This window comes from Equus quagga, chromosome 7, assembly GCF_021613505.1.
Source record: "Equus quagga isolate Etosha38 chromosome 7, UCLA_HA_Equagga_1.0, whole genome shotgun sequence".
Taxonomy (NCBI): Eukaryota; Metazoa; Chordata; class Mammalia; order Perissodactyla; family Equidae; genus Equus; species Equus quagga.
Window position 1 is genome coordinate 15973205 of NC_060273.1, and position 25388 is coordinate 15998592.

Below are 25388 nucleotides of genomic sequence, written 5' to 3' on the forward strand. Positions count from 1 at the left end.
TGGGAAAAATGCAAAAAAACCATTTAAACAGAATGTTTTATTGACTTTAGGTCAGCTGGGAACAATTACCTGCATTTATGCTTTAAGATATTTCACCTCCTTAAAAAAAAAAGATAAATATTATATTAGAGACTTGACTTTCATGTTTGCTGCTCTGGGTTGGGAAAGTGTTCAGCTCTGTCTTGCAATGTCTTTCAGTATTATAACTCATCAACGAAAGGCGTATGCCCCAAATTTCCACTTGCTGCCATTGACTTCTGGCCAGAAACAAACTTCTTTGCAGCCTTTAAGTAAACAAACAAGAAAAGACAGAAAGTTAACAGAAATAAGAAAATGTATTATCAAGTAGATAAACTTATTTATTCTGTTATTTCAAGAGTTTATGGATAGTACATTCTAAGCCAGCAATTCTATAATAGGCTCTTAGGAAAACTATAGGAGAGGGCTGGTGCATTATTTTAATTTGTCACAATGTAGGAGGAAAAGCTCAGCTGTTCCTTTGGATGTTCCATCATATGTGTGACTGAGCAAGTGTGCTGCTCTAGATATGAGGGTCGCTGTTAAAGAGGGGGATAAGGAAAACTTCACTAACATTACAAAATAGGGCAGGGTTCGGCCTTGGGCAGGGCTGTACTTTCCTGTTTCTGTATTACAATGGCAAATAGTCTGAGTCAATAAAAATACAATGATTGTTAATTTGAAAGTCAAACTTTATATCCTAGTATTCTTATTCCATGACTTCAAGTTCAAAAGCTGATTGTTTAGGTTAAGTGTAATACCATGAGTAGCAGCCCCCCCATTATCTCAGGCCAGCCTTTTTAAATGGAGAGATGGCGGTGGAGGCAGGTGGGCTGGGACTTACATGACAGTATAGAAGATGAGGACAGCCACTGGAAGAGATATAATGATGAACTTAGGGGCCAAGTGAAATCAAATCAGCGTTACTATCTTAAAATAGCCTGTCTGTCTTTTCTATCTCCATTGTCCCTATACAAGGTAGACCTGTTGGTGAGAAGATGGTTGAGACCTCTGTAACGGAAGGGGAGTTGGCATTTTTAATATAGACGGGACTGGAAAAACCCGCTGATTCTGGATTTATTCTGTAGTTCACATACTTGTTAGGCATGGTAGGGAATACAAAGAATTCTAAGACATGGTCCTTGTCCTCAAAACAACTCAATTTTGTAGGAAACAATAATATACGTGAAAAAAAATAATATAGCAAGAGCAGGAGAATGTCTTAGGCTGAGAAGACCAAAGAAAATCTTGAGATGCTGGATCATGAAGGATTGGCAGGATAGAGAGTTTATTTCTTGGGAGTAATGAGGAAAAATACCAAACTCAACTGAGGTTGAATCATATGAAATTGGCAATATTCGACTCTTCTTGACCTCTAAGAATTTAAAATGGTTTAACCTAATAGTAATTGGGTTGCATGAGGAAGATACACATACCCTGAGCTGATAAGGAAGCTATTTGCAGAAGTGATGGTAATGAGCCCTCCTGCCTCCACACCAGCTACAGAGGCACACAACAGCATGAGAATAACATACAGACGAAGAAAGCTTACGCATTCCTTCTGAAATTTGATCATTAAGGTCAAGTCATTTGATGTTAAATCATAAATTTTCATTTGCTTACATTTATGATGTCAGCATCAGCTACTGAGTCAATCTGCTGAAGGACCGTGGATGGCGGCGTGTACGAACCAGCAGCTAGAGCCTGGGACCCAACTTCATCCAGGAAACCCTCAGAAGACTCCACTGACATTAGGTACCCAGCTTTCAGCTTGTTCCTGTCCAATAAAAGGTGTGTAACTAAAAAGCCACTTTTATAGAGCAAGGCAATTTTAAAGTATATCCCCAAATGCTTAAACACGTTTTAGTCAATATGTAAATTAACAGTTCTGAAATTTTACAAGTGCTAAAGGCCTCCATCCTATTTCTTCACTTCACCAACTATTTTATTATTTACATTGTCATTTAGAAAGCTATCAATACAAGATTATAGTAAAAATCCAACAGATTGCCTTTTGATTTTGGACTAGAACTTAGATCTAGTTAAAAGTATTTTAATGTGAAGTTTTGATTAGTGAAGTAACTCTTGCCTCCTGATTACTTTTTTGGTGATAATTTAGGCATTTCTATTAAAGAAAAATACCTATGTGGGCGCTTATGGCACTGTCCAGAATGCACTAAGTCCTCAACTTAGCAGAATGTCATGTGCTGATTCTATACCTATCACCCCCTGCCCCACAGCCCCATTTCTATGCTGGGATTTGTCTCATCGAGTGAGGGTAGGGCAGGATGGAGAAGGCAGGTAGGGAAGGGCAGTATAAGTCTTCTAAGTCCCAGCAGCTTAAATATGGGCACAAAAGCATCAATTTGAAATAAAATAAAATCCAATTCATAATTCTCCCAGAAAGAAACTGATGTTCAATAAGTCACTTGAGTTATTTAATTCTCAAACTATCCTCCTTTGGCACTCTGCAGCAAGACTTCCATTAAAACATAATTACACTTTAATGCAGCAATTTTGCCACACTGTCAGTTTAATTAAAAAAAGATTTTACCTGCAGTAAACTTTACCAAGAGATTATTAGTTTTCCCTTCAGCAATGACACCTCATTTTCTCTTTCACTATAGCAAGACTAAGAACCTTACAAGAAAAAGTATCAACTCCATCCAAATAGCAGAAAACAAACATATCGACCTTAATAACCGAAATTCCATTTTCTACATGTTGCTGTACCTTATAAAAACTGTGCCACACTTATTAAGAAAATATTTTCTTAAATAAATTAGATTTGAAATAGATTTTTCTTCAGTAGTTCCAGTGTTTCAGTTTATTCTCATCATGTTTTGTTTCAGGTGCAATCATATAGAACTGTATCCTATCAATCCTTGGTCCCATGTATAAAATACTTAATTGTGTTGTAATTACGCAAGAGATGCAAGTTTTAGTGTGTTCAGTATAACAAAGGTAATAATACTAACGGGAACAGAAATGACTAAAAGGTCGTTCCCTCCTGGGTTGTTAATTCACCCTGTCATACTTCCTTTGTGAGCAATACTAAAAGATCATGAAGACTGACTGAGTTTCAGGATTCACATTTTGAGTTGTCCTAAATGGATGGAGTCAAATTTAAATGTTCTAAGCTGCTGTACGAAAATGCGAGTTGATTTCCAACTCTTTCACTTTCACTTAGAGAAACTCCCCGAACTACTGAGTTAGAGGTATTGTTTGACTTCAAAATATAAAAATAAAAATATTATATAAATACACACATACACTTTAACACAGAGTCTTTCATTATAATGTTTATAACTCCTGACCCAGTTGGGAATCTATGCCAAGAAAGTAATATAAAATACTAAAATGTTCTAAGCCCAAAGGTATCCTTTATAGTTCATAATTTCCAACTGCATAAAATGTCCAAAAAGTCTATTTTGATATAACAATTAATATTGTTGATGACAAATGTCTAGTAATCTGAATAAATGGAAACACCATTATAATGTTAAAAGAAAGAGAAATCATTGGTAGGGAATGAAAGATCATTTTTGTCTTTTTTGTATTTGTAATTTTCAAATTTCTACACTAAACATGCTATTAAATAGGATGTAGGTATATATATAATATTAATAATTATGTTTAAAAATGCATAAAAATGGTCAAGAAAATAAGGAAAATGTTAACAATTATATCTCTAGGTGGTAGGATATGGGTGAGTTTCCCTTTCCTTTTAAATACTTTTCTGTACCTTTCAATTCTTTCGAACATATATTACAATATTGTTTGAACTAGAAAAAATACAACTTTCAAATAATTGAAACATGAAACACAGTTAATACAGAAACTTACTTGGCAGCCTGGACATCTGCACTGGAAAGGTTTCCTTGAGCAATCTTTTTTACTTGGTTATAGGCAGCCTTGATAACCTAGGATAGACAAGTAAAAGCTGGTCATCTTTGATGGGTGCCAGAGTCTCCTACAGCAATCAGATACTCCTCTACTGAGGCAAAAACACAAGATGAAAGGTTAGTTACAGAGAATCACACAGTGTCCAACTGGAATTCTTAAGTCACTATGTGTTCCTTATTCTTCCAGTGTTCCGTAAAGCAGTTTGTACAACTTAGAGTATCCAAGTAACCAAGCTTCTTCCAAAAGTAAGGTGGCAGAGGGCAGAGGATGGCAGTAGGGTTTAGGAAGAGCAAACAGAGGGATTTATAATTGTCTATAAAGAATAAGTACCTCTAAAATTTCTCCAGACTCTCAAAGTGTCATGCAATTAATACTGCTGTCTCTTAATATTCATTAAGAAGAAAGTAGTAATCCATACACAACCAATTTGTAAAGCTTGTCCATACTTGGAAGGCCAGAGTCAAGAAAAAATCAAGTTCCAGTGATGTGCATGGGTGCTGGCAAATATTTGTTGAATAAATAAATTAATAAACTTGGCCCAGGATTTTCTCCATTCCAACCTTGGCACCATTCTGGGTCTGCTACTTACTGTTCCTTCTAATCACTTAAATTCTAGGACTTTCATTTCCCCTCCATTTTAGCTACCTGTTTCCATAGCCACACTCCAGACCTGGACATAATCTAGATTTGCCCTACCTCTGAAATCCTCAATTCGAAGACCCCAGCCTAAGTCTTTAATCCTGCCATCCTTATTCTTCCACTTTATCAAGATCTCTAGTTCCTTGATTTGATCACTCTCTCTTACTCTGTCAGGTCCTTTTGGCTTCACTTCTCTATCTAGCCTAGAGCCATGAATCATCTCTTCAATCACTCTTGCGAGTGTTCCCAATCCTCTGCCATCTCCTCATACTTCTGATCTGCCTACTTTGCTGGATTCCAACCTGGGATCAACATTACCACCTGCCTCCTCCATTTCTCCATTAGGCTAGTGAATACTTTTGAAGAAAAATTACAACACAGATCTGACTATACTATGAATTTGTGGTCACATCTCAAGGAGACATCTACACTGCTGCTGATGCCCATTCTGTGTGTATCTAGTCATTAATTTGTCCCAAACCTCATTACTTTCTTGAAACTCTCCTTCCTTCTCTTACTCTCAAAACATGACTTAGCATCCTACCTCACCAAGGATGTACTTCCTCATCTTCCCAATATCCTCTTCTCCCAACACCCGCCTTTGTGTGCAAGGCTAATGTCCACTTGTACTCTGGATCCCAACTGGCTCTTGCTTTTTCAGACTTGATCCATTTATAATTTATCTCCTATATCTGCTCCAATCTTTCTTTCCTTTCAGTATGAATGTCTCTTTCAACTTAATTTCTCAGTGTAAATTCTCCTAAACCTACCACCCACCTCCCTGCAAGTCTAAGCTCCACTTGCCTATAGCAACCTTGCATTTCTTTCTTCTTATTCATTCCTTAATACTATAAATTTCAGCTCAACTTCCTACACTCTGGTGAAAACTGGCAATATCACCAGTCACGTCCTAGTTTGCTAAAACTACCAGATCTCTCTGTGGTAACTAAAGGGATGTTAATCCAGAGTAGATCAAAATGGTGCTAATCATTCTCTCTTTCCTGGCCTCCAAATATACCAGTTTGCCTTCTTTTTCTTCCTGCTTTCTTCCTCAGTCACTTGGAGTTATTGTCCAGAACCAGAGCTTCAGTTTTCTCCTCTTACCATCTTCCATACATAACCATTCAACACAATCTCTATATTGAGGACTCCCAAATATATATCTTGGCCTTGACTTTGCCTAAGTTCTCAATTTAGATGTCCCAGAGACAACTCAATGCCACTTGTCTAAACAGAACGAAAACACCAAGGAGGCATTTCCTCCTTTCCTGGAAGCATTAGTATAGATTTTTAAGTTTCCTTCACTCTAATGATATTAGATACACTCTAATGATATTACACTATACAGAGCTCTGATAAGTCATGGCATTCAAATGTTCCATATTTTGACTAAGAACATGTTAATGGGGGAAAAAAACCTTGTGAGAGCTGGTGAGTTTGCAACTTACATCTCCAGCAGCTGCAGACTGAGAGATCGTGTAAAACCCAAAGAGTCCAGAATCCGAGTAACTTGCATTAAAAGCAGAAACCTGAAATATAACGAAACTTTGCTGTATGTCATTCTACCAGGTAAAATGGCACAATTTCCCTAAGGTTGTCTAGACAAAATGTGGATCTTCAGAGTGTAAGCAAAATAGATTAATTAATTAATATTTCACTTAACCAGTTCTGTCATGGACTGAAGTTCTATATACAGGTTACCTCTTTCAGAACTATAATGGTTTAAATCTTTCTAAATTGGATTGCTCACTCACCTTTTTGCTGGGAATTTTTCTAACCTTTTGATGATTAAAGGTTAATGCAAACATTAATTTGTGAACATTATTATTATAGATACAGTATGGCTGAGCAGTATGGATCATGGACTTTTGGCATTAGACAAACTTGCTTTCTTCCCTGAGTTGTTATTAAAAATAAAGATTTCAGGTTCCTGCAACAGATTTACTCACTCAGATCCCTGTAGACGCAGTCTGGGAGCCAACATGTTTAACTAGTGTTCTAGGTGATTCTTATGCACATTAAAATTTGAGAACCACTGGTTCAGCCCACATAAAGCATAAGAAGAAATGCATTTCAATTACTTGAAGTTTAATTACAATTCTGAGACTATTCTATTCATACTCCAAATTTCTGGCCAAATTCTGAGGTAGGAATTTCTGTTAAATTATGTCATTGGGTTAGGATTAACCTCTAGCCACCCAAAAGCATCATTAAAATTCAATGATGAAGAGTAAAACATGGAGAAAGGAAAACAGAGTAGACCATGAACCAAGAGAAAGAAATTTAAAAGCAGCAGCCAAATTTAATTTAGGACTAATTTAAGGTAATGGTTTTCAAACTGTGCTCCAGGGAACCCGAAGGCTCAGTACAGAGGATTCCAAGGGTTTTACTGTCAAGAAATCCTTCAAAACTTCTTTAAAAAGCAAAAACTCTGTGTTGGGCATTGCACTTGGGAAACTGTATGGGAAGAAAACCTCCTCTGCTAAAAAAAGTTTGAAAACTACCACTCAGGTATTAAACAGAGGGACAAAAAAAGAAGGTTGATTTTATTTTCCACTGTTGTGTCAAATGGCCAAAGACTTACTGAAGCATAAACCCACCTGTGCCACGTACTGTTGCTGAAATTATGAACAATACTTAATCCTACAATTTAGTGCATTTGTTACCTTAAGGCCTGTCATTGAAGGTCATGTAAGGTATTAAATTGGGCAAACAATGGTCACTGATAATACTTTGTTGCTTGACATTTCACATTCTCTTGATTTGAACATGATTATTTTGAAAGCTTTAGCACTTTCCTATCGTAAGAAAGTGTCTTCTAAAGTAACATAGGCTTTTTGCTAGAATTAAATGTCAGTTTTTATTTTTTAACTTAATCTCAAGCTGGAGGGGTGGGTCTATAAAAGTTCTTGGTGTAGATCTTATACACTTGGTGGGAAAACATGAAATTCAGGAAGTAGTCACAAGAACAGAAGGGAACACAAGAAAATCTAGCAAAAAAGACAAATTAGAATCTAGGGAAATGTTTAATATCAAAACTTTATTCTAAAGGAAACTGAAGTGTGAAGTTATGACTTCTTAAGCATTCAGTTCTTCTTTCCATATTAGAATAGTTGAAAAGACAGTAAGTTTTTGATAGACCTAGTAAGGTACTAAAATCAAGCCTGCTGTCTCTTCAATTTTATGAAGACTGCCTTCATGTTCATTTTAAGTTTTAAGAGCAAATTAACATTAAGAGCAGATTATTAGGACATCGTAAACAATGAGCTTCTGAAAACTAAAAGGAGTGCTATCAACTGCTCAGACTCACATCAAATGGCTGGTTAGTTCCCTTGGCAACAGCCTGGTATAGAGAGTTGGTGGCATTGCTGCCCCTCTTGACATGTGGTCCAGCACCGAGGACATGCTGGAGAACACTAAATGCATTTGCTTCTGCACTTCCTATGGCAGCACTTTCTGCTACAAGAGCAGCATGGACGAGACTGTCTCCATTCTGTTCTCGAATTTCACCTGGGGCCATATAAGGAGAGAGTGAAGAAGAAAGTAGCTTGGTCACTATTGGTTTTATTCTCCAGTATTCTCTACAACACAGTATTAACCCACTAAGATTAAGCTTTTCTGTGGCCAGTACTCTTCCCTGCCCTTGCCCCAACCCACACACAAAACATGTTTAATATACAATACCCAAGCAATCTAATTCTTTGCTTCCACACTGAGACTGTTTTTTAGTAAATAATCAGGCCTATTTCACTCCTGTATGCTATTGGGGGAGGGGACATCCTTATGATAAATTAACCCTATTAGAACAAAATGCTTACCTCCACGGTATCTGGCCTTTGCACCAGATAAACCAAGCCCACCCCTCATGTTGAGAAACTGTTCAGCAACTTGCTTTAGAACAGGATGACTCACACCTATTTCAATAGAAACAAAACCAAGGTAGAACCAGAATTTCTAAAATACAACTGTAAAATATTACTATTTTAAAATATTACTATTTTAAAATGATTATACAATTCAAATATTATAGAAATAAACCATAAAGAAGACAAGAGTCCCCCCATAACACCACTCACCCAGATATATCAATTTACAGTTTACTATATATTCATCTAAAACTTTTTTCTATCCATGTATTAATATTATCCTCATTTTCTTTTCTTTATTTTTAAAATGGTGTAATTCTATTGATATTATCTCTAACTTGTCTTTTGTAATTTACATCTAAGTGAATGGTCTACATAAAACATTTAATACTTAAAAAGAATTCCATTATATGGATGTACCATCATTATTTAATCAATCCCTTCTTGATGGACATTAGCATATTTCCAATGGTTGGCCATTAAAATGATAGTGCATTGTGTATCAAAGGACATTTCAAGAGCATGAAAAGACAACCCACAGAATGGAAAAAAAATTTGCAAATCGTGTATCTGATAAGGATTTAGTATCTAGAACATATAAAGAACTCTTACAACTTAACAATAAAAAACAACCCAATTCAAAAATGGGCAAACGCCTTGAATAGACATTTCTTCAAAGAAGATATACCAATAGCCAAAAAGCACAAAAAAAGATGTTCAATGTCAGTAGGCATTAGGGAAATGTGAATCAAAATCACAATGAGATACCACTTCACACCCACTAGGATGGTTATAATCAAAATGACAGGGAATAACAAATTCGAACCTTAAGCACTGTTAGTGGGAATGTAAAATGGCACAACTGCTTTGAAAAACAGTCTAGCAGTCCCTCAAATGGTTAAACAGAGAGTTACCATATGTCCTGGCAATTCTACTCCTAGCTATCTACTCAAAAGATTTAAAAACAGGTGTTCTAACAAAACACAATTCTCACACATGACTGTTTATATTCACAATAGCCAAAAGGTGGAAACAACCCCAAATGTCCAACTGATGAATGGATAAACAAAATGTGGTTAGAGTATTTTTCAGCCAGAAAAGGGAGTGGAACATTGCTATGTACTACAATATGGATGGACTTTGAAAACATTATGCTAAGTGAAAGAAGCCAGTTACAAAAGGGTACATATTATATAATTACATTTATATGAAATGTCCAGAGTTGTCAACTCTGTAGAGACAGAAAGTACATCAGTGGTTGCCAGAGGTGAGGAGGTGGAATGGGGAGTGACTGCTGATGAGTATGGGATTTCTTTTGGGGATGATGAAAATGTTCTGAAATTAGCTAGTGGTTAATAGTTGCACAACTCTCTGAATATACTAAAAACCATGGAACTGTATGCTTTAAAAGGGTGAATTTTATTGTATGTGAATTATATTTCTGTTAGGCTGTTACTTACCAAACAAATGAACAAAAAAATTCAATGTTGCAAATAATATTCTCATGCAACTATTTTGTAAACTTGACCAAGTGTTTCTGTAGGATAAATTCTTAAAGGTTAAATTGCTGGGTCTAAGATTATAAACATTTAGAATTTCAATATTTCAAATAGACTTCCAAAAATGTTGTGCCAGTTTACACTCCACCATCAATTTTTGAGAGTGCCTGTCACTCCATACTCTGCTTAATACTGAACAGTGTCAATCTTTTAATTTGTGCCAATCTCACAGATTAAAATTTTCTTAATTTTTAGTGAGGCTAACTATCTTTTACAATGATAATTGGCTACAGACACACACACACACGCGCGCGCCCCATGAACTGTTCATGCCCATTGCATATTTTTCTATTAAACTGTACTACTCTTTAAAAAAAAAAAAAAAAAACTTGTAAAAGCTCTTTGCTTAGAGAAATTTACCCCGTGTCATAGGTTTTGCAAATACTGTCATGAATTTAAAGCCAGTAGTTTACAAAGTTAAAAATTGGATTCTGCTTTCCAAGGGGGAGAAAAAAAAGACTAGCAATTAAAATGCTATCACATACTGCCTGTCTGACATAAACAGAGGACTCAGTTCTCAAATTTTGTTCAATCCTGTGTTCACATAATCACAGTTTGAAGACTGCTCTTAAGGAAGCACACTGACATGCAGGCAATTCCCAACTTACCAAGTCCAACCAAAGCCATTCTTGCACTTGTAAAATGGTTCTGAACGTAGTGATGTAACTGAGCAAGTTAAAAACATTTATTAGGTTATACTGGTATAAATAGGAAAAGCTGTAAAAACTTAAAACTGCAGTTCAGGAGAAAATAAATACTCAGGCTTAAAAGCTGCTATAATGACCTACAAGGAACTAACTAGTGCTGAATTACACTGAGATTTCATTTTTTGGTGAGGAAGATTGGCCCTGAACTAACATCTGTTGCCAGTCTTCTTTTTTTTCCCTCCCCAAAGCCCCAGTACGTAGTTGTATAGCCTAGTTGTAGGTCCTTCTAGTTCCTCTATGTGGGACACCACCCCAGCATGGCCTGATAAGCAGTGTGCAGGTCTGTGCCCAGGATTTGAACCAGTGAACCCCAGGCTGCTGAAGAGGAGTGCAGGAACCCAACCACTACGCCACCAGGCTGGCCCCTGAGATTTTATTTTTAAAACTATTGCTTAAAAGAACTAGAACTTAATGTGATAGCTACATAACTCTGTGAATAGAGTGAAAACTACTGAATTGTGCACTTTAGTGGATGAACTGTATTGTATGTGAATTATATCTCAATAAAGCTGTTACTGGGGGAGAAAAAGGAATGAAAAATTAGGGCACACACTGGCTTGAACTTGAAATAATGGGACGAAGTTTACGATTTCTATTATAATGTAATTTTAGCAGTACACCAGGTTTCTTTTGTCTTGGTGTTGGTAAAAATAAAGCACCATTAACACTCTATAATCAAGTCCTATCACTATACCCCTCCCACCCATCTTTGCAGGTTTTCTTGTTATGAGGTTACTGTCTATATCAGGGTTTCCAACCTGGATGATTACAGAATTACCTGAGGAGTTTAAAAAAACAAAAATGAACACTGTCACTGTCTCCCCTCCCCACCCCATTGCTGGACCCACTCTACAGAGTGAAATAGTAGAATTCAATGTGGAATCTTGGAATCTTTATTTAAAACCACCTACCTCTCCCCGCCCCCATCCAATCAACCATCCAGGAGACCTGAGGATCAGTGAGATTTGAGACTCACCGGTTTATACTATTACCTTAGACCTAATATACAAAAGTAGGGCTGAAACATGCATTCTCAACAGCAGCACTACTGCTCCCAAGGGAGTGAAAATTGGTTCTTGGGAGTAAGAAAAAAATCTTGTTCCTTTTATATACAGACTACAAATATACATACAGTACACAAAATGATATATAGTGTATCTGTGGTATTAAAAATTCATTGGGGAGGGTAGAAAAAATTGCCTCAAAAAATTGGCTCTTATGGCTCCTTGGGGATGGGTCACAATGTTGAGAATCACCAGGCCAAGGTAATGAGACTGAATTTTTTAATCGAGTTATCAGAATGTGCGCTCTAAAATGAACGGTGTCTACATCTACGGAGTTACCTTGGAAAGTCATATTCTTTTTTTCCATTGAGGTTTTTCTACTGAATGCTGCTACTGCTCAAAGGAATGCACCAATTTCTTTAGAAATTCCTTTAGCCTAGGTACACATTTAAAAAATGCTAATAACTTTGAGATAACCATGGTTAACATCTTGGTATTTGTCTATGATACACACACACCTTAATTTTAAAAAATGGAATCCTTTGGTATATCCTATTCATAAATTGCCTTTTCTTCACTTGACTATGGAATTTTTCCATATCAATTAATATTTTTGAATGGTTAAATAGTGTTCCATTCTATGGATATTTAATAAGCTATTTAGTCCCCTAATGTTAGATATTTAACTTGTTTCTAATTTTTCACAATTATAAACAATGCCACAATAGACATCCTTGTAGGTAAATATTTTGCTATGTGTATTCTTTTAGCTACCTCAATAATATATCTTCACAAAGGTGATTTCTGAAAAACCTCAAAACTTCTTAGAGGCCAGTCTTACAAAAAATGTTGGCTGTTCAAGTTGGATGTCAGTTATAATTTTTTTAAAAAAGTGCCATATGAATGATGGGCATTAAATTATTGATTGATAAGTGGATAGTTTTCTTAACCAGGAGATAAGTAAAAAGAGGGAAGGGATATACAGTTCACTTTTACGTAGTGGCTAATCAGAAATGAAATGAGAATAAAAACCTTAATTTCCAAGTCATAGACAGTCATGCTCCGCATAACAATGATTTGGTCAATGACAGACCGTGTATACAATGATGGTCCCATAAAAGCAGTACCACACAGCCTCGGTGTGTAGTAGGCTTTGCCATCTAGGTTTGTGTAAGTACACTCTATGATGTTCACGCAATGATGAAATCACCTACATTGCACTTCTCAGAACATATCCCCACCATTAAGCTATGCATGACTGTATACCTTCAAAGTGTTGATAATTTCCAATTTTCCTCCTATCTTTTTTTTTGGTAAAGAATACTGGCCCTGAGCTAATATCTGTGCCAATCATCCTCTATTTTGTATGTGGGACGCTGCCACAGCATGGCTTGATGAGAGCTGTGTAGGTCCATGCCCAGGATCTGGACCTGCAAACCCCAGACCACTGAAGCAGTGTGCAAACTTAACCACTATGCTACCAGGCCAGTCCCCCAAATATCTTTTGATAAATTTTTTTTGGGGGGTGGGTGGGGAGTAGGAAATTAAGATTACATACACATCTCTACACTTGCAGATTTAACACTTAATGTTCACATTTTGGGAAGAAAGTTCTATGATATATACATGGCTGTTGACACGTGACATATCTGTACCACCAGCAAAGTTAGGCCGATGTCCTAGAGAAGGTGAATGAGCTAGAGAGCAGGCTGATGAGGGAATGGGAGGTAAGGAAGCAGGGTTCATTCCTACCAACATATTCAGCAGGGTTAAAGGAAGACTTTTAATCCCAAATTATGATATTTAAACATTTAAATACTGTTTAAAAAAGATATCACAGAAAAGGGTCTAGAAGAAAATATACCTAGGTGTTATCAATGAGGGCTGTGAGATGTGTGAGATGTTTTCTTTTCCTTCATTTTGCATGTCTTTGTTTTCTGAATTTTCTGTAAACATGTCCATTTTGTAATAAAAACTTTTTAATAGTTAAAAGATACACAAAAACTATTCAAATAGAATTTTAGTTAAAAAGCTGATGGAAAAAAAAAAGCAAGTGAGTTTCCTAAGTTAAAAGATAAAAAGAAAAATTAGCAAATAAACCTGAAATGGTAGATGAACATTCAACTTAATGTGAAAACAAGCACATTTTAAAATGTAATATGTTTTATTTGTACCTCATCTGGTGTCACTTTTCCAATCCTATAATCAGGACAATATAAGGAATTAGCCAAGGCATTTCGGTAAGCTGCAGCATGCAAATTTTCAATGACATCTGTAAAATATGTAAAGTAGCAGTTACAGAAATGAAATTTAGATAAAGACAACAACATTTTTAGAAACTAGAAAGCAAACAGACTATACAACTTTGGTCATCTTATGGCATTCGAGTTTTAAGAGAACTTCAAATTTATTATCATTTAACCTCTAGCAACTTAAAATTCTACCAGTCCAATGTGCTGAGAAAATAAGAGATTATATGACAGCAGCTTCTATAAGCCAGAGGCCACCTAAATGCTTCTCTACCTTTCAACCACCTGGTATCATCTGGAAAGTATAAGGGCCTGGGTTTCAGAAAGTCTGAATCTAGTTACAGTTCTGCCACCAACTTGCCATATGACCTTGGATAAATCATTTAATCTGAATTTTACTTACTTCTAGGTTTCCTCTCTAGGTAACAAGGGAGTTGTTGGGATAAGAGGAGATATGAAAGAGTCGGTCTTAGGTCATGTTGGTAGCTCTCAGGGGTCAAATGCTGCTGTCAAATTGCACTCCTCACTGGTGCCTGGCCCTGGCCCTGCTTTTCAGCTTCAGTGCCTTTGCTTGATGTATTGTCTTTTCAGTTGCTCATTATTTGGGCAGTCTCCCTATACCAGGCACTGTGATGGGTGCTAGAAATACAGAGATGAGTAAGACACCATGCCTGCCCTCAAAATGTTGACAGGAAAAACTGAAACAAAGTGTTATGGGCACGATGTCAGCAGTATATCACAAGTGTAGCAGGGGCACAAGGGAAGGGCAGTGGTAAGTGGAAAGGAGTTAACAGAAGTCAAATCTGGAATGAGTCTTACACAATGAGTAGGTTTCCCAGGTGAATGATTTGGGAATGGCATTTCAGGCAGAGGAAACAGACAAAGACATAAAGCATGACAACAGGAGATTCAAAGGGGAATAGCAGCTGGGAGGGGAAGGGGGTAGAAGAAGAAACAAGGGAGGTAGGCAGGGGCCAGATCATCAAAGTTATCATAACTGCTCAGTTGAAGAGTTTGGACTGTATCCTGTAGATAATAAGAAGCCTTTAGAGGATTTTGACCAGGTTTTCAGGTCAGAAGGATCACTGTAAAGGCAAGGTGGAAGACTGATTGAAGATGTAAGCCTGGAGGCAGACAGCAGCCAGGGGACTACATTAATTGTTGAGGCAGAAGGGATGAGGGCTGGAGCCTCACTGCTACTAATGGGGGAGAAGCCACTTGGGACATGTAAATCATCTTGTCTACAATTCTACCATTCTACCCCTTTCTTTGATAGAGGTCCAGAGTAACAAAGATCATACTCCTCTGTGACACAAAGTATCAGTATGAAATAACATTAGCTAACATGAACCAAACACTTGCTATTTTCCACACTTGACAGGAGCCCCTCTCTTGACTGGCCTGCATTCCGAGTGAAGCCCACCCCAAGCTGAGTCCCTGCAGCTGGTCACCTACTGAGACCTGAGTGGTTTACCTGCACACTTCTGCTCCTCCCAGAAGTTGTAAGACTTCCAAGAGTCAAGAGTGCTTGTTTATAGGTTTGTTTTGCCAGTTGTACTTGTCAAGATTATATACACATTATATAAAGACAAAAATAGAAATACATGAAAAGTTCTTATTTTTAAAAACTAAGTTGATTGCTTTGCAAAGACCCAATAAAGGTGAGTTGGCTACACAATACTAGCAATACACAACCATATACAATAATAGCAGCAGCAGCAACAATAAACTGCAGCTGGATTTGGTGTAAGCAAAACAACCATCAAAAAAACACCGGGGGCAGCCAGCCCTGTGGCTGAGTGGTTAAGTTCGCGCGTTCTGCTTTGGCAGCCCAGGTTTTGCTGGTTCAGATCCTGGGCGTGGACCTAGCGCCGCTCATCAGGCCATGCTGAGGCGGTGTCCCACATAGCAGAACCAGAAGGACCTACAACTAGAATATACAACTATGTACTAGGGGGCTTTGGGGAGAAGAAGGGAAAAAAAAGAGAGATTGGCAACATATGTTAGCTCAGGTGCCAATCTTAAAAAAAAACAAACAACACGGGTGGTGGGGGACGGACAGGAAAAACACCTAGGACTCTATAAACAATTTAAATACCATCAAAGATGAAAAATAATCAACAATATAAATGTTTAGAAACAAAAGAACAATGTATTTAAAAAACTGGACAAATTTTTGGAAAAGGCATTTTCAAACCCAAGAAGAAAAAAATTTCAACAGCAATTTTCTCCCTCTACAAATTGATCTTCTCAAAAACCCAGTATCTTAGAAACAACCGAACGTAATCTGAAAATACACTTACGAGCCTGTGGATTCTGAAAAGCCACAGCTTTGTCAATCCGTAGCTGAGACTGAAGGGCAGCTACCTCCCAACGACGAAACTCCGGTGACGTGGTAACATTGAGCAAGAACTCCATTAGAATATCACTACGGAAGATATCAAGATAAGATTGAGTCAAAAATTTAAAATCAACGTTCATTCTATATAACTGTAATGATCTCAGTATTAAACTTTAGGCCTCGTGGTAAGCACAGTGTTCTAAGCAGTTTGTGAGGAACAATCCAAAACTAAAGTCAGAGTTTATAATGCCACACTAAAAAAGAGGAGAACTGAGCCGCTTCATGTTTCTTTAAAAGTAGATGTCCTGAGATAAACAAACACATGGACAAAGAGAACAGACTAGTAGTTACCAGGGGGAAGGGGGTTGGGGTTGGGCACAAAGGGTGAAGGGGCACACCTATAATATGACTGACAAATAATAATGTACAATTAAAATTTCACAAGGTTGTAAACTATCATAACCTCAATTAAAAAAAAAAGTAGATGTCCTAAACAAATGCAGGTACTTACATGTCGTCCCGCAGGCACTCCACAGTGTAAGCCATGTTTTCCCTTGTTGAAGTCACACTGAATCGGAAATAAATTATAGAGAATTACCTAAACAGGAAGAATAAGCTTTCCTCTATATCTTTGTTAAATCAACCAATTCTTTTGGAAAAAAATATTTTCAAGTATAAAAAGCATAAATAATAATATAACAAAAATACACATATTCATCAAATAAAAATTTAAAAATTAAAAAATATTTTAAATAAGAAAATGCCAAATAATTCAACTTTAAAAGGGAAGGAAATCCTGACACGTTACACATGGATGAACCTTTAAAGACATTATGCTAAATGACATGTTAGTCACAAGAGGACAAATAGTGCATGATTCCACTTATATGAGGCACCTACAGTAGTCAAAATCATAGAATGGTGGTTGCCATGGGCTGAGGGAAGAGGACAATGAGGAGTTAGTGTTTAATAGGTACAGAGTCTCAGATGGGGAAGATGAAAACATTCTGGAGATGGATGCTGGTGATGGCTGCTCAATGTCACTTAATGCTAGAGAACTGTAAAAGTGCTAAATTTTATGTTGTGTATATTCTACTCTAACTTAAAAAAAAAGGCAACTAAGGTTGAAGATCTCTTTGTAACCTTCCCAGGCTAATTCTCTCACTCTCTCTCACTCTAGAAACAAACATAATCATAAGCACGACATATTATTATTTTGTTTAAAAATATTAAAAATGCCTCGTAACTTAAAAAAATCTTGAAACTTATTTTCCCACAAAACATTTTGTCTTTAAGTCTGCCATGTTGATATAGAGATACAGTTCATTCCTTAAGTGCTGTGTAGTAGTCCCATCCACATGACTATATCATACTTTATATACCCATTTCCCTAAAGATGGCATTTAGATTGTTTCCAGTCTTTACAAAGATAAAGAATACCTTTCTGTATGTGGATTAAAAAGTGTCAGGTTGTAGGATATGCTCATTTTCAATATTACTAGATATTCCTTGATTCCTTTCTAAGTAGTCGTATCAATTTATACTCCCACCAGCAGTATAAGAGATTCTGTATCTCCCTTACCACTGCCAACACAGGATATATAAAAAATCCGATGGGTGTGAAATGGTAACACACTGTTGATTTTAAGTGAAAATTGCTGTTTCTGGCTTTCTCTTCTGGGAATAGTCTGTTCCTATCCTATGTCCACCAACTTTCTCTTTAGTTGTTTTTTAATTTGTAGTTATTTTTCCAAATAACCTCTCCATGTTATGTATGTTACAAATATCTACTTCCAGTTACTTAAATTTTTACTCTGAGGCATAAAGACATTTTACATTTTGATGTAGTCAAATTCAACAGTCTTTTCCTCCTTGTGCCTTGTTTAAGGAATCCTTAACAATCCTGATAACAGAGAAAAGTTCCCTTACAATCAAATATTTTCTGGTGTTTTCACTATTTATTTCCAATTATTTATTTTTAACAAACCTTAATGTACCACCAACTGCTTCAATTCCACGGGTTATCTTGAAAGATGAAGCTCCTTTTGTAGTCTTGAAAAAGAAAGAATAATTGTTTTTAGTAGTTTTTAATGCTAAGTTTGCCAAACATCACACTACATCAAAATCTAATGTCTGATTGTCATTAGATTCAAAAGGAACTTTACCTAAATAGTGGATGCTTTTTAGTTTAAAAAAATTATAAAAGAAAGTTTATCAAAAAGCAAAAGTATAGATTTTTATATAAATTACATTCAGGTAAAAATTATATTATTAAATACAAGCTTACTGGATTCATTAGTCTATTCTGAAAGATTTCCATACAGGAAAGACTAATTTTCTTTCATTTTAGGCACATGTTTAAAATGGACACTAATTTAATGCTTCTCTGTGGTGAGTATTCTGTGGTTTTTCATATTAGACTAGGGGACTGTACTGGGTTGAATAGTGTCGCCCCAAAATTCATGTCCACCTAGAACCTATGAACGTGACCTTATTTGAAAATAGGGTCTTTGCAGATGTAAGTATTTAAAATGAGGTCATACTAGCTTAGGGTGGGTCCTAAATCTAAGTGGACTGGAAAATCCAATAAGAGTGAGATTCAGACACAGAGACACAGACAGAGGGCCATGTGACAACAGAGAGATTGGAGTGATGCAGCTGCAAACCAAGGCACACCAAGGATTGCTGGAAACCACCAGAAGGTAGGAAGAGGCAAGGAAAGATTATTCCTAGAGCCTTTAGAAGGAGCAGGACTCTGAAACCAAGAATGAAGGAGTTAAAATTTTTCCTGGATTAGGGTGAAACTGTCTTGTACCCACAAGGTTAACATGGGAAAAAAAGTAACCAAAGTTTCCAAACCACAAGCCCCCACCTGACTAAACATCATGCAGGAACACTGAGAAGCCACAATGACCGATTCTAAACTTTAGGTGTCACAGACTAAAATACCAGTGCATATAACCCATAGAACCCCCCAAAGTTGCCCACGTGACCTACAAAGAACTATGAAAGACAGTCCCACCTGCTCAGAGGACTCTTAGAACTTCAGCCCTCAAGGTCACATGCTCCCCCTCCCCTAAAACCCCAAATAAAAACCCTTGCTTGTAGCTTTTCAGGGAGTTTGGGATTATAGCATTAGTTGCACTTTCTCCTTGCTCAGTGCTTTGCAATAAAATCAAATCCTACTGTTTTCCACTACACCCAGTGTTAGAGATTGGCTTGCTGTACGATGGGTCAGCAAATCCACTTCAGGTTTGGTGAAATTTTCTCCTGACCCCTTGACTTTTGAGTTCTAGCTTCTGGAACTGTGAGAGGATACATTTCTGTTGTTTAAGCCACCCAGTTTGCAGTAATCTGTTATGACAGCTCCAGGAAACTAACCCAGGGACATTGCTTTTAGTTTTTCTTTTCTGTAGGACCAAGATACCATAGCATTTCTAAACATACTGAGGTAGCAAAGATGCTTACCAAACTGGATGCAAGACGAAGCAAATGAGAGGTTCCTAAATTGTTGGAGTCTTCGTATCTACTGCCTGCTTTAATGAACAAACCAATTCTTGAGGCAGGAGCATAGTTTTCCAGAGAAGCAATCACTAAACCATTTGGTAATTTGGTAAACTGTATTTAAAATAGAGATATGATTAATGTCTTTATATTAGACAGGACAGTAAGGCATGCATGGGTTCCAGTGAGCAACTCAGTGGGACTAACCTCAAGGTCCTGAGGATGTGGAGGCACTCCTGCGGGGGCAGCCGTGGCTTTAACTTTGGGAGCAACTTTGAGAGAATAAAATCTCTAAACACAAAAAAGACAGGTATACACATTTCTCATGAGAACAGTACATTGTACCCTAGTGTGCCCAAGCAATAGAGGGTGTTCTGTGGTAAAAGAATTCCATGGGAGCAGTTAGCTAATTAAGTTATTGTGGACTTATTAATCCACCAGTGTACCCAAGCCATTCTTAAACTTCTATTTATTTGTGATTTGTGGAGCCAGAAGAAATATTGAGTTCTACATGCTATTTTTTTTTCCACTATGTAAAGAATTACCCTATTTTCTTTTACTTCTCAACTATCTTACTAAAGCTTCAAGTGATTCTTTCTAGCTTTGGAATTTTTTAAAAAATGTGTGACTGCCACATCCATACTCTTTTATAGATTTTGGCATTACTACTTCCCTTACCTGCCCAAAGAGTCTCATCTTTTTAGTCCATTTCCAAGTGAAATGACTTCATCTCCTTAATCATTTTAGTAATCTTTAAAAAAGACAAAGTATAGCAAGGAAAACTTTCGGAAGCCCCCAATATTTCCCATAGTATCTTCGCTCTCTTGTGTGCTACACTATGACTTCACAAACAAGGGTTTTATCTTCTTTGGCTAAGACAAATTTATATTATCCTGAGATTAACAATAGCTTCACCCACAGCAGATTCTTGATATATAATACACAACCACTGAAAGGATAAAGGCGTCCTCTTAAATGTCAGATAACAGATCCAAAATGTATAACTTTATTCAGTTTATTGAGGCACATGATACACAGTGCCACAGAATTCACTTTGATTATGCCTAAGGTTCAAGCAAGGTTATTAGTCGCGATGTTAAGAATTAATTAAACTTGGCATTCCCAAGAGCAAATGAACACGCTGCTGGAGTTCCCCAAGGACCCTCGTCAGAGGCTGCAATGCCCCTACTCTGTGAGGTCCAGAAGGGTTTGTTGTGTATTCAGCATCAGTGCTGTACTAAGGCGGTTTCCAGTTTTCATTTGCTGCTAGTACTTTTTAATCATAAATTACAATTAACTTTGCTTTATCATCATCAATTTCCTTTGCTGGGTGTGGTATAGGTAACCCTACTTGTGATTTTGGCTTTTGATTTTCCAAAAAGTAAAATTTAAGATATGTGGGCGTAGCAGTTCAAATATGAATAATCCATAGTTCCACTGCCAAGGGAGATTTAGGTGCTTTCTCCTCAAATGTGCCTCGACAGTGACACTTTGTGGGTTATGTGCTTCCTATAATCTGTCCCATTCAAATCCCAGTAACTGTCAATTACTAGACTATTTTGTTTTAATAACAAAATATGGGTAAATTTGTTCTTATGTAAAATAAGCGTTATAATTATTTTTCTACTGGAACGTGGGGATGAATGGAATGAGAGATTTGGGGTCTTTTGCCAGTCTAACTGGGCCCCCTAAAAGAATTATTAATCATTGGTTAGTCTAGGCACACTAGAAAGGGTAAGATAATCACAGCCCAAATTATGGCCTTTTATATAATCCATAGTGTATCTATTTAAACATGAAGCATAGGGAAGCTCCATTCCCTGGTCTTCCAAACCTCCCTCTAGCAGGTTACCTAGTAACCCAGGTAGTCACGGCATTTGGGACTGGATAATTCTTTGTCGTGGGGGGGGTGTGTTTGTGCACTGAGGATGTTTAGCAGCACCCCTGGCCTCTAGATGCCAGTAGCACCACCCTCCTCCACCTTGTGACAACCAAAAATGTCCCCAGATATTGCCAACCCCCCCGGGGACAAATTGGCCCCGCTGACATTTTTAAAAGTGTTTCCCATCTGCCCCCCTCGATAACTACCACTCCACAGTGATCTAACACTGACACTAGAGAAGTTTTCCCCAAATGACAGTTGTTTCACTTGGGCTTGAAGGAGGAGCCTTAACGAGTTCTTGAAGGCCGACCAAGAGCCCCTCCTAGAGGAAGTCTCTAACGAGAAATCAAGAAAAGCGCACGTTAGACAGCGCGACACCAGAGTAACACTCAAGTGCCAGGCACAGCAATAAACGCTATACAGGCATTAGCTCATTTCTTTCTTATACTTTTACTCATAAGCCCACTTAACCGTTGGGCAAAGTGATGCTCGGTGATACACCAAGAAGCAGAGGCCGCAGCCGATAGGGTAAGAGTTGGGGGCCAGGTCTACGCCGGCCTCCTGCCCCCAGGTGTCCGGTCTCCTCCTCCGGCACGCCAAGTGCAGCAGTGACCTTCAGCGGTCTCTCCGCCGACAGGCTTCACCTCCGCTCTCAAGCCCTCTCCCTCTCTTCGGGTTTTCTGGGGTGAGGTCTCTTCTGCTCACAGCATGAGATGGGCCTCGAATGCCCGACCCACCCGGCAAGCTGCTCACTCGGCCCGAAGGGTTCAGCTGAAGGGCAGACCGACTCCAAGGCCCCGGGACCCCAAACCAGGCACCTCTGGTCCCTATCACCTTGCTAACAAACTGCTCTCCACCTCTTCCCCAAGCCCGCCGGCTGTGCTCACCGAGAGGGACCCGGCTCTGCTTAGCAGCTTCATGGCTCAATATTCCTCGGACCCACTCTCACTGCCGGCTTAAAGGAGAGCAAGATGGTGGCGGACGACGGGAGTATCCCAGCTTTCCCCGCGACACTCTTTCCCACGCCCTCTTCGTGAGGGGGACTCTCTATACGGACTGCGCTCTACTGCTCCCTGCAAGCGGTTGGACCAGTCCAATTCCTGCAAGACGTAGGGGAGGGAGACGCATAATTTCATACGTAAATATTCAGGAGACAACTTAGGTTTCTGGGTTCTCTTCCCGGCCCCGATAGCCCCGCTGTAATTCTCTTTTACGTCTACAACAGCGCATCACAACTCCCCCGCCACTTTGGATTCTCCCAACCCGGAAAGTCCAATGAAACGGCCCCTTTTCTGCGCTCCCCTCCGCGGTCTTTGGAGGTGCGGGGCGTCCAGCTACTTGGAAGCGGGAGGCTCTGGGATCGTGTTCCCCGTGTCCCGTTCTGCAGACTTAGGCTTCGAAGCCGGGCGTGATTGCCTCTTATTTGGTGAAGTCCTCATTTGATCATTAGCCTCATGAGAGCAGAGGCCTTGTCCAACGAATTCGCTGCTCTAATTTCCAGAACAGGCCCGGGACACTTACGTGAGCCCGAAACTTAGGGAATTCTCACGACTAAGGTCTCTCCTCTCATGGAATTTATTTTCTAGGTTGGGGTTACGTAGAAAATAAAAACTGTATAGTTTTCGTATGACAAAAAATGTTTTGAATAGTAGGGTGTGTGTGTGAGTGTAAGACTTCTGAGCTGAAAACTGCCTATTGAGAGAGTCTTAACGATCTAGAGGAAGAGTTCACTCCTGTTAACTAAGGAGTTGTCTTGTGCCAGACACTATGCTAAAGGTTAGGGCGTAGTCTCTGCCTTTCAGAGACTTAAAGAGTCTCGTACCTTGTTACTTAACGTGGTTCAGAAACCAACAGCTTCCGTACAATTTAGGAGTTTGTTAGAAATGCAGACTCTCCAGGTGCCACATTGGATCAAAATCAGCATCTTTACGAGATCTCGAGGTGATTCACATGCACATTAAAGTTTCAAAAGGGCTAGTGCTGTGGATGTTACAAGGCTTAGACAAATTTCTGTCCTCTTTGGCCTGTGGCTGAATTGCTCCACACCTACAGCTGTTTAACAGGATTCCAGGTGACAGCTAAGACCTGGTCATTAAGAATCTGACCCAACCCAATTTCTGTGCCTTCAGGGAGCAACGCTAACAATCCATACCATACAGTAGAGTTACCCACAGTGTGGTAGACTTACATTAGTGGTGCAGGAGATGATTTTAAGTTGGCACATGAATGAACATTGTTCATTTTAATAGTTATATACTTATTTTAAATGTTTATTATGGCAAGCAATGCTAGTAATGTTTCCTCTTTAAATACATTTACAAAAGAATAAAAGTTAGTTGGTTTAAACAACGTTAAGTAAATTAACTATAGGTGATAGGGAGATATGGCAAAAATGAAGGTGTTATACCAATGAGTGAAGTTTGGGAAACAGTGCTCTGATTGAGTCACCCACCTGCTTAAAATTTTTCAATGATTCCGTATCTTTTTCAGGATAGAGTTCAAATTCATCAACATCACATACAAACCTCCAGCTCCAGTACTTTTTAATCACTACCTCCAAATTAGCTGCACCCCTGAGAGTCCAGTCATTGGAACTTCATCGTCCAACAGTTCACGTTAGGTCTGATACAGACACATACATACACACACAGCCCTATGTAGAATGTTCCCTTATTCTTTGGTTATAACACCACTCACACATCAAAACATAACTGTGACTCAAATGAAAAATTCTCTTCAAATTGTGGTAGGATCTGAAACACAATTCATGGTGTCAGCTACATAAATAATAAAATCCTAGCTTTATTCAGTATTTCACAGCATCACAAAATTTCCTATTAAGCTTTAAAGGACAAAGTAGGACTGCCATCTTGTGGACAGATCTACCACTTCCACATCATATCCTGCCCTACCTAACTCCTGTGTGTGTGTGTGTGTGTGTGTGTGAGAGACAGAGAGAGAGAGAGAGAGAACAGTTGAGATGGAATGCTATTATTAACATATATGTGTGGTATTGGAAGGTGCTGTGTTTTCCATCTCATGCTTTTTCTTCAGCTAATTACATAATTATAGTGCTGGAGGAGGCTGGACCTATGAGCTTCAGTTTTTATTTTGTGTTGTCAATTCCTATACCCTTTGAAGAGTTAATGCTTGGAGTGGTAAGCCCCTGTAATGAAGGGAAGTAGTAAAAGAGTTGAGAATGGAGGACACAGAAGGAGAAAGTAGGTGGCCAAGAGAAGAAAAAATAAAGAAGACAAAAGGGAGGGAAGAAGACGGTTCTCAAGATGAGGTTCCAGGTTGCTTATGTCTTCTTACTCATTAATGTTGCTAATTAAATATAGTTTAAAAAAAATCTCTTTTATAATGCCCATGGCCCAGTCTAGCATAAAAACAAGGGTGTAGGCAACAGAAGACCTTAACTTTTCTCCAGGTTGCCTTACCAGCTCATGCCAGGTTTCTGCTGGAACTCTAGCATTTTATTACAGAAGAAAATGAGGTCCTTGAAATTGTTTCTGCATAGGAGACACTGAAAGCCCCAGGGAGAGGAATTGAGCAGACTGGAAGAGAGTAGACATGGAAGACCACATGAGTGCATTGCTGGAAAGCTCTAATTGTTAGTTTTCCTAATGTGGAGTCAAATCTGATTCCATGGAGCCCAAGTCCTTGCCCTGAGCTGGAATTGGCTGGTTGCATATGCACGGAGGTACGGGGGA

General features: G+C 38.3%; 1 protein-coding gene across 1 annotated transcript; it reads right to left on the reverse strand.

The window, feature by feature from the left end:
* Positions 1-22: 22 nt before the first annotated feature.
* LOC124242536 (cytochrome b-c1 complex subunit 2, mitochondrial) lies at positions 23-22716 on the reverse strand. Its single transcript, XM_046667664.1, has 14 exons — positions 22563-22716; positions 20001-20084; positions 19758-19907; positions 18277-18341; positions 16801-16857; positions 16252-16376; positions 13874-13971; positions 10597-10654; positions 8382-8477; positions 7874-8073; positions 6012-6092; positions 3865-3941; positions 1642-1795; positions 23-284 (listed from the first exon to the last, which is right to left on the reverse strand). The coding sequence occupies exons 1-14, from the start codon at positions 22593-22595 to the stop codon at positions 201-203; spliced, it is 1362 nt and encodes a 453-aa protein (XP_046523620.1). The 5' UTR covers positions 22596-22716; the 3' UTR covers positions 23-200.
* Positions 22717-25388: the final 2672 nt, after the last annotated feature.